Here is a 9,984-nt window from a genome sequence, read left to right on the forward strand (position 1 = left end):
TCAGGCTTGGTGGAGTTTATTAGATCTACAACTGCTTTTTGTAGATCTAATAAAACTCTGCGGTAGAGGCAAGCAGTTTGGACATTTTGGTGTCAGATAGTGATGAAATAAGTGCTGGCATGTCATCATACAGAGCATGTAGTAATTTTCCACACCTAGTTTTATAACGTTGCTCTCCTTTAACACTATAAACTTCATGATTTCAGTTTCTAAATCCCAAAATGCTCTGATTACACATTATTCTGGAAGCTGAAGTCTTCCTCTTTGGTCATTATGCTGGGGACATGGGATGGAGAAAAGCCTGGTCTCTGGGAGCCAGGTCCTCTGCTGTGAAGGTTAGTTTTGTGTACCAGGAAGGTGAAAAAGGCTTTTGGTAATTCTCAGAATAAGGTATTGTCTCTTCTGCCTCACAACACAAATTCAGGCATAGAGATTTTCTCTGCTGATTCTACACTATTGTTAATTTCAATGACTGAAACTATGACTTCAACGAAAAAAATATGAAACAAACAAGCCAGAAGCTAGCTTAAAATAAGAATATCAACAATTTAAGTGAGATTTAATAGTATGAGGGGATCAGATTCTTATTGTACATCATGGCAAAGTTAAACTAAATTTGATAAAATCTTGTGATTTTTCACATTAAGTTAATTACCATAATGTGTTTTGTTTGTAATAGGAACTGTTAATAAAATCTAAAACTTAAACAAATTATTTATTTGACAGTATCAGATTTAATTTCATTGCATGTTACATTAAATATAATGCAATGTTATGTAAATTCTACAGAAATTAATAGATGAACAATAAACAAAATGCAATAATAATAATAATAATAATAATAATAATAATAATAATAATAATAATGTATTGTTCATTTATTCAATCAGTTACAGGTAAGTTGTTATTGTTGAGTTGAAATGATGAGAATCATTTCCATGTTTTTCACTTGTCAATAAAATGATCTTCACCTGTCAAACCACCTGTGACCAGCAGGGGGATCAGCGCTCACATGAAGCATCCAGAAATGAACCACTCAGCTGGAAAGACTCGGTGCTTCATGAAGGTCCATTTGGCAATCAGAGCTGTTCTCCACATGCTGCTCTGACATTATGAAGATTTTTCTGTTGCATTTTTTTCAATAGTATTCTCTAAGTGTGCTGTTGCCACTTTTCCCTGTGTGCTTAAATGTGTAGCAGACCCAGTAAGGCCTCTTCTTCAGTCAGAACAGAACTTGCTGTTTAATGGAATAATTTAAAATTTTTTTAAAATTTTCTTTTTTTCCCTTTTTTTGTAAGTCTACAAAAGTGAAATCAGTTTTTTGCATAAAGAGGAATGTTTGCTTTGTTAAGGTTACTCCTGCAATTCTGTTTTATTGTTAGATTGCTAATTTCTAAAGATCAGTTGGATTAGTTTCATACCAATTATTATGGGTTTTATTTGTTTTATATGTCTCTGCCTCTGTGCCATGGTTGTTCATGAAAAAAAAACAAATTCAATGAGACATTTAACTAAATAAATATGTAAATGAAATTTAATTAGCATAGATATATGAATATTTAGGTTGGGTCAAGATGGGTTTCAAGGAAACAAAAATACAAATTTAAACTCAGCCAATTTAATCTTTATTATAAGACCGAATATATAAAATGGGAGACAGGAAATTGCATAAGTATGACTAGTTTGAAGAATTAAGTACCTGCGAGTGGCAACAAAAGCTTTGGAAAGTGTTCTTAATTGATGATTATCAACTATATCAGGTTTCACTTCAAGTGTTTCTTCCCATGATTGCAAGCAATCACAAACCAAACATCTGAGGTAATTCATTAAAAAACATATTTATATACTTTCTTCTCTCATTTTAGTTATTGATGGAGCAGCTAACTAAAATATACTATTATAATTTGATCTGTTAAACATAAAAACCCAGTAGACAGTAAACGTATTTCAGCAAAAGCGACTTTCAAATGGAGCCTCAAAATGGAAACAGTAGCGATGTGAAGATAGAACAAACTCTTTGTTGGTCAGAGCGGATGCAGAAGCTTCGCTCTCAAACAGCAGCGAGTTGCTCAACCTCCACCCACACGCAGCCAGACTCAGTTCTACTGAGGAGGTTCACAGATGTGAAATCTATTTTTAACCTTTGCTTTTCAACCTGATGCTCATTTGATCTTTCGTTCATCCTCCCTGTGCAGAAAATGGTTGTCTTTACTGGACCTACGCTGCTGTTGTTGGTGACTTTGAGTCTGTTGTCTGCTGAAGAAACGGGTCAGTAAACAGTTTTTTATTTTAAATTTCTCTCACTCTATATTGCTGATTCAAGACAACTAGTGTCCGAATTATGAAACAATCTAAATGTAGCTATGTTGAAGAAAAATATAAACAGTTTTTAAAATAAAACTTTCAGGGAAAGAATCACATTTGAAAAATTACCAGGAATCTCTGTTGATACTAAATATTTTAAACAAAAAAATAATTGTTTCATTTATAGATCACATTAAAAAACAAAATAGGTTGCACCGCCTGCTTTAGGAAGAACATAGAAATTGTAGCACAATAAAATAAGAGATTAACAACATATTAAAAGGAGGTAAAACTTCATTGTATTTGACAAAATATACTCAGACATTTAATACTGAAAACCCCGATAATCAATCAATGTAAATCACTCCATAACTTTTTTAATTTTAATCACTCTTACAAGGATTTTATTGATTTTGCATACAAGTTTAATTAATGTGTGACCAAATGTCACTGCAAAACTAACAGGTGGAAATAATGTGAAGCATAAACCAAGTAGGTCAACATTTTTGGCTCTAGAAAAAAAGGACGTCACTAAACAAATAAGAAAACCTTGATCATCATAGGCTGCAAGGGGAATTAGAAGGTGAATCTATAATCCTGCTCTTAATTTGGGACAGACAAACCCAATATATATTTTAATATATTTTAGTAGCCCACTATAAGCAGTTTGTATTTCCTGCCTTTGAACACTTTGTGAATTTGCAGTCATATGATGTTGAGTTTAATCCATTTTTCATGTATGATCCACTTAAAGCTTTAACAAAGATTTTTCTCGCTCAACACTTTCTACGCCCTATTTGTTGTGTTTTCAGCTTTTCATATTCCCTATAAATTACCAACCTTCTGTGCTGTGGAGTTAGGATTTTTTTTTTAAAATCAGCGGTAGTTGGTTTTAGTGTGGTAAAAACATTTATTTTCTTAATACAAAGGAATTTGCTTAATCCACAGGATGTTCCATGCAAATAAAACTGCTTTTTTAAATTTATTTAACCAAAATCTTGTGTTTGGTTGGAGAAGAAGTTGTGAAGTTTTAACTAAATTAGACCAAAAACTTGTGATCCAATTTGAACAAAATAAATGAATCATCAGCTTAATTTATGAAGCACCTGAACAGCAGCCGCAGCTGAATCATAGTGCTGAAAATCAGGTGAAAGAAAACATCAAATATAAGGACAAAACTAAACACAATACAATGTTAAATAACTACAATTAAATGCAAAACATGATAAAACACAACAATAAAACAGATCAAGCCTACTGCAAACCAATGAAAGCAGAGTAAAATCCTCAGCTGGGTTTTTAGACCAGCGAGTAAAAAGAAGCTTTGAAATAGTTTTAAAAATTGACAGCAATGAAGGAAAGAGTCGACTTTATTTTATTTAGTTATTTACTTTTCAAAAACTACCACTGACTTTGGTCCAAAATTATTTTTTAAGTCTGGGAATCAAATTTAAGCAATAACTATTAATAACTGAAGATGAAATAACAGAGATCTGTGGTATTTTCTCCGAAGGCCATCATGAGATACATTTTATACCACATTTGACCTGGGGCTGGGTTAGCAAACCAACTCAAGTTGTGTTTCCTTTTAAATCTTGGTTTAAAGTGTGGGTTAACACCAAAACTAAATTAGTATGTAGAAATCTACATTAATGTACCAGTAACATAGTTTGTTTTTTGAGCTGTGTGCTGTAAAGGTGCTCGCTTCTTTTTTCCTATGCGAATCTCAATAGTCTCTAAATAAATGTTCATATTTTACACTGGCCACATTAAATCATCTGTTTCTGAATTTTGTTAATGGTCTTTTTAGCAGAGTTTAAACATAAATGTTCAATATACGTGCTTGATTTGTTTGTTTGTATGCTGTTTATTAGTTTATCAGGTTTTGAAATATTTTCAGCATCACAGAAATTTCTCAACACTGTGCAAATGTTCTTTAAAACTTGTTCTTTAAGAGCTTTTATAAACTTAGAGCACACAAAGTAGGTAATGCCTGATGAAACTTCTGATATCTGTTCTTTTATTAAAACTAAATTTTAATAAAATAATTAGTTTTGTTAAAACTAAATTTTAATTTAAAAAACAGAGTCGTAGTCGTGGAGGTTCACTGTGAGGCTGAAGACGGAGCGCACCGTAGGGCTTTGAATCACATTCCACATCTTCAGGTTTAGAACTATGAGCCTCAACTCTTGTTTTTGTAGATGTATCTACTAGATCAACAGTTTTACCAGAACAAGCCTTATTGTTCTGGTAAAGCTGAGCCCTCAGGGAACTGTCACTCAGTCCCTGCGTAAATCCAAACAGAGCAGCGGATTGACTCCTGGAAGGAGTGAGGACTGGTTGTTCTGGTTACGATGTATACCCCCATTCTTTACTTTGGCAAAGGCAATAAACAGAACTCATTATGAGTCTAAAATCAAGTGCAAACCTTATAATTCGTTCTTTCTTTTCTCATGTTGCAGATTACTTGGTGGTCCGTTACCCTCAAAGGACCATCGAACCTTCTAGAGGATCCTCAGCCAAACTATCTTGTGAGGCAAATTATGACTTTAAAAAGTGTGGAGTGGTACATGTGGTGTGGCACAAGTTAGAAGAAAACTCTGAGCTGACCAATCCTGACCAGTACCTAACCACAGTCAACGAGACGATCAGTGATTACAACTGGAGACGCAGACAAGTTGTGACGGAGATTATGAGTGTGGCAAAAAGGGACGACGGTCGATATCAGTGTAAAGCTACATGTGAGAGTGGAGAGCAAGCAATGGGACATTTCATTACCATCAATGTCAAAAGTAGGTGGATCAGAATTTTTTAAATTAGATTAAGATAACTGGCTAAGAGTAGGGCTGCACAGTGGCGCAGTTGGTAGAGCTGTTCCCTTGCAGCAAGAAGGTTCTGGGTTCGATTCCCGGCCCCGGTCTTTCTGCATGGAGTTTGCATGTTCTCCCTGTGCATGTGTGGGTTTTCTCCGGGTACTCCGGTTTCCTCCCACAGTCCAAAAACATGACTGTCAGGTTAATTGGCCTCTCCAAATTGCCCCTAGGTATGAGTGTGTGTGTGCATGGTTGTGTGTCCTGTGTGTCTCTGTGTTGCCCTACGACAGACTGGCGACCCGTCCAGGGTGACCCCGCCTCTCACCCAAAACGTTAGCTGGAGATGGGCACCAGCAACCCTCCCGACCCCATTAAGGGACAAGAGTGCAAGAAAATGGATGGATGAATGGCTAAGTGTTTAAATCATTAATGTTGACCTGAAGTAAGACATGTTACTTTCTGTCCAGTCTAACATCTTGTTTTGCTCTCTGTTATATTTTCTTGCAGGTAGACCATATCCCTGAGCTGCTGCTTTTCCAAAATCAGAAGATAAAATGATCATGGGTCAAAGTATGCGCCTCTGAAACATAATCTTTTGTCTTAAGTTATCCAATTAGGTCAAACTATATTTCTGTGCAGATTAACCTTTTTTCTGTTGTACTTCATTAGATAATATGACTTTTTCTGTCAATGATATGTCATGAATCTTCCTAACCTTTAATGTGCTTGTGTGTAAGCGAAACCAGCAGAGTCATTAAAAACATTTGGTCAAAACAATCATGTTAAACTAAAGACAGATACATTGTTTAATTGAAGAGCTCCAGTCATTTATGTGGAATTTATGCTTAAATCTTTGTGATTGTTTTCTACTGAAAAGCTGTTAATATGATGAATGTAATAAAATTTGCTTCTTGGTCAGTTTTCTGAGATTTCTTGACAGATGCGTGGTTACAATCTTTGGCTCACTCCTGGTTGCTGATATAAAAGGAAAGTACGTACTGACGGACTAAGCACAAGTCTGTGGAGTGGAAGAAAAATCAAGCAATTTTTGGGAGGAATTTTAAACAAAAAAAGTAGCACAATAATATATCTTATAACCAAATCTCAGTCCTGTCTGACCTGGTTGGGGAAATCCTTCTGGGTGGATTTTCAGCTTTCTGTAGACTGAAAAACATCTAATTAAAATGTTAAAATGTCAATTCATCCCCATAGTAACACTTGAGATGTTACCATTAAAAAGAATAGATCTGATTATTCAACTGAATAACTCCATTAATCATAAAAGTTTTAAAGAATAAAAAAAAACAAGCAAAATAAGATCAATCAAATGATTACTTGGAAATGTGTCAGCAGGAATAATGTCAGTTTTCTTTGCACATAACAAAAGACCTGGCCATGAGGATGCTGAATGTGAAGGAAGATGGAGAAAAGTAGGTCAAATGAGATATTAGTGTTCACAATTCTTCACGTCGTAATTCATGACATCCCATCTCCATGATATGAATACATGATTCGATAAAGAAAATTATTTCTCTAAGCCTTTCTGTAATTTTTTACTGTCTTTCCTTGAATGTAATTTAAATGAGCAGAGGTCTGATAATCTTAGCAAGTCAGAAAATGGCTATGAGGAAATAGCTGCTCTTCAGTCAGGAAACTGAAACTGTGACTAAGTACAGGATGAAGATCTAACATAATAGTGAGTAAGAGAGCTTGAAATGAACCACTGTTACGCAAAAAAATATGCTGCAACATTTTGAAAACGTTTTTATGAGTCAATCTATGCTGTTTGTCTTTGATGGTAGAGAAACTATTTTTCAAAACAGAAATACTTTTTAAACCATCTTTACTTTCAGCACATTTAAGGTACATTTACTGTAATTGTTCACTTATTTCAAAAACATACCTGTAGACTTAATATTCACCACATTGTCCTCTCATTTAGTGCGTAATGTGATTATGGAAGTCAACTAACAGGAAACTCCCTTGCCTGCTGGGTATTATTGTGGAGTCCTTTAGAAAATATAATCCACACAGATTATACTGTGTGTCCTTGAACCGAACATGCAAACTGTCTTAAAAAGCTATTTTCAAAGTGTTAAGGAACTTTTAGAGATGAATATTTCAGACAAAATATATGGTACTATATTGGTGAGCATGGTCATCTCCACAAAAGGTTCTGTGGTTTGAGTCTTATATGCAAGCCTTTCAGGAAGTGGGTGAACATTGTACCTGTATGTGTTCTCATTTTCATCACAGAGGACACAAAAGCAGCATATGTTTTTTGGTGCAAAGATAATTACAGAATTAGCTGATTAAAACTGGTAAGAAACATGTCTGAAGGAATTACCTGCAACGATTTTTACAGAAATCGGGTTTTTATAGTAGTTTCAAAATCTAAGTTTAAGAATGTAACATTTTATTTTTAATGCATGGATGTCATCTCTGCATTTTAAATACATTTTTTGTTATACTGTATCTTGATGTCTTCTTTTTTGTTTTTTAAATAGCTGGTCACATAAAAACAGCATGCATGTGTTGGGTGCTACAGGAAACTTTGCATTTGCTCTTCTCATCATGGACAGGAAACCACATTATGTTCAGGTTGAAAAACTGCTTCACAGAGACCCCACGCTGGTTCTGCTGTTGCTCTCTTATCATTAAAAAAAAATTATGGAAGTAAGTATTTGTATGTTAATTAGCTGTTTAATTGTTTTTATCTTTTTGGATAATAAATTAAATTAAAAGAAATACAGTGAGACATTCTTGAAAACATCTCATCCCTGTAAACAATTTGTGTTTTTTGTACCTTCGACCAAGATAACTTGGCCTGTATTTTTTTTTATTTCTTTGCTTTACTTTGCTGTGGAGGCTGATTAACACCAGCACACTCATCTGGTAAACATACAGTATGTACTGTCAATACATAAACAAATGTTTCATAGTCTTCTGTCACTTTATTTCCACTCAAAAAAAGTGACATTTGTATTTTTTTTTATTTTTTTTTTAAATACATAATCTCTGATGAATGTCAAGGTACATGAAATTCAGCTCACTGTATTGAGTTTATTTTATGTAGCCTGGATGTGAATATTTGAGTTTGTGACATCATTATTATTTTAAAGAATAAATTACTATTCGAAAGGACCAAACTGAAATGACCCAATCAAGATTTACAGATCATCTTCAATAGATAAAAAGACAAGGATGGTTAAAAAATATTTTTAAAATGGTAGAAACAAAAAAGTATGTCAAAAAAATCCTCACCTGGTTCTTTATTTGCATGCTAATAAACAGAGAACTTTTGTTGTGCAAAAAATGTAAATACCTCCTTGTTCAAAGAACAAACATGGTAGGAAATCCAAGTCCCTTATTGTAGTTTCCAATTTCATCCAGCAGATATAAATTCTTTTACTGTCCACATTTCAATCTTCTGGTTTGCTCTCCTTGGAAGTATTGTGAGATAACAGTCCACAAACTTGTTGGGAATGTGCTGGTTTGATAAACTTGCTCTGAAGGAAAACTCTGGGAACACAAAGCCCCTCTTTCTTATTGACCGTCTCTCTCAGGACATATTCATTAACCACAGACTGGAAGCCCGCCTCTTCAAACAGCTTAGCCAGGAACTCTGAAAACAGTGAAAGGAAACAGATTGAGACTTTAAAAGAAATCAATCACAAAGGACTGCTTGTTATACGCTATATTTGAGAAGCTACCATAGTTTAATGGATATGCATTCAAACACTACATATTCACATTGTATTTGGTCAATTAGAAGAAGTTTTAATGTTGATGTCACATTTCAGATTTACTTTAGAGTCCAAGATGCTAAAGCTCAAGGGCAATGGAGAAAAAAAAACAAGAAGTAAGGAACTGTTGGTTAATCACAAGAATATAGGCAAAGCAGACATCAAAATAAAGAGCTGTGTATTTATTCAATTTATTAATAAGAAAATTAAATACATTTTATGTCTCCTAAAAGGCTGTGTTGAACAAAATACCTAAATTTTACTTTACTGACCTTTAGAGAAGAAGTAGGACCTTGTTCCATCTTGACGGACGTAGAAGTTGTCCCCCAGCTTGCTGCCAGATTTAAACCGGAGCATAGCGTGATCATAGAGGCCGTAATCCCTGAACAGGACGACACCGCCAGGCTTCAGGACCTGAAAGTAAGATTCAGACCATATTAGACAGGTCCATGTTGACCAAAAGCACACAGAGAGAATCCCACCAGAAAGTCAAATGATGTTTCCAAAAATGTTGGCATGTACAGAAAGTACAGAAAGAAAAAATGCGCACTTAAATGAATGTTGTACAAACTAGCCTGGGACTTTAACTTGTTAATCTTAATGGATTAATAACAGAAAAAAAATACGTAAAAAATATTGAAGGCAATTAATTACAGAGTGGAATGTAAACAGATATGCCGTCTAACCTGGTGTTTAAAGAAGTCAAAGATTCTGAATTGAAAAACTTTGCTAATTGCAGTGGTGGAGAAAGTACTCAAAAAATTTACTTAAGTAAAAGTACAAATACACAGTCAAAAATGTACTTAAGTAAAAGTCAAAGTACCACATTAACATTTTACTTAAGTAAAAGTAAAAAAGTCCTGGCTTTTAAAAATACTTAAGTATTAAAAGTAAAAGTACTCGCTGAATGCATTACCTAATCGCTAATATCATTAAGTGTGCCGATCGTATTTAATTTTACTACATCAGAAATGTGCCATTTTAATGAACACTACCACAGATTAAACATGTTCTTATTGTGTTTATTCTCTGTAACAGTTTAGACTTAGATATGTGATTCTATGAATCATAATTTCAGGGATGGAAACATTTTGTCTCCTGTCCTAACATAGCATGAACTT

At 34.2% G+C, this 9,984-nt stretch overlaps 1 protein-coding gene across 1 annotated transcript in view; it reads right to left on the bottom strand.

The window, feature by feature from the left end:
- Positions 1-8,371: 8,371 nt before the first annotated feature.
- mettl6 (methyltransferase 6, methylcytidine) overlaps positions 8,372-9,984 on the bottom strand; it is a 4,683-nt gene continuing 3,070 nt past the window's right edge. The window contains exons 5-6 of the mRNA XM_008430845.2: positions 9,136-9,277; positions 8,372-8,742 (exon numbers count right to left, since the gene is read on the bottom strand). Coding sequence (XP_008429067.1) covers positions 8,540-8,742; positions 9,136-9,277 — 345 coding nt within the window. The 3' untranslated portion in view covers positions 8,372-8,539. The remainder of the gene's footprint in view (positions 8,743-9,135; positions 9,278-9,984) is intronic.

The sequence above is a fragment of the Poecilia reticulata genome, linkage group LG16 (assembly GCF_000633615.1).
Source record: "Poecilia reticulata strain Guanapo linkage group LG16, Guppy_female_1.0+MT, whole genome shotgun sequence".
Lineage (NCBI taxonomy): Eukaryota > Metazoa > Chordata > Actinopteri > Cyprinodontiformes > Poeciliidae > Poecilia > Poecilia reticulata.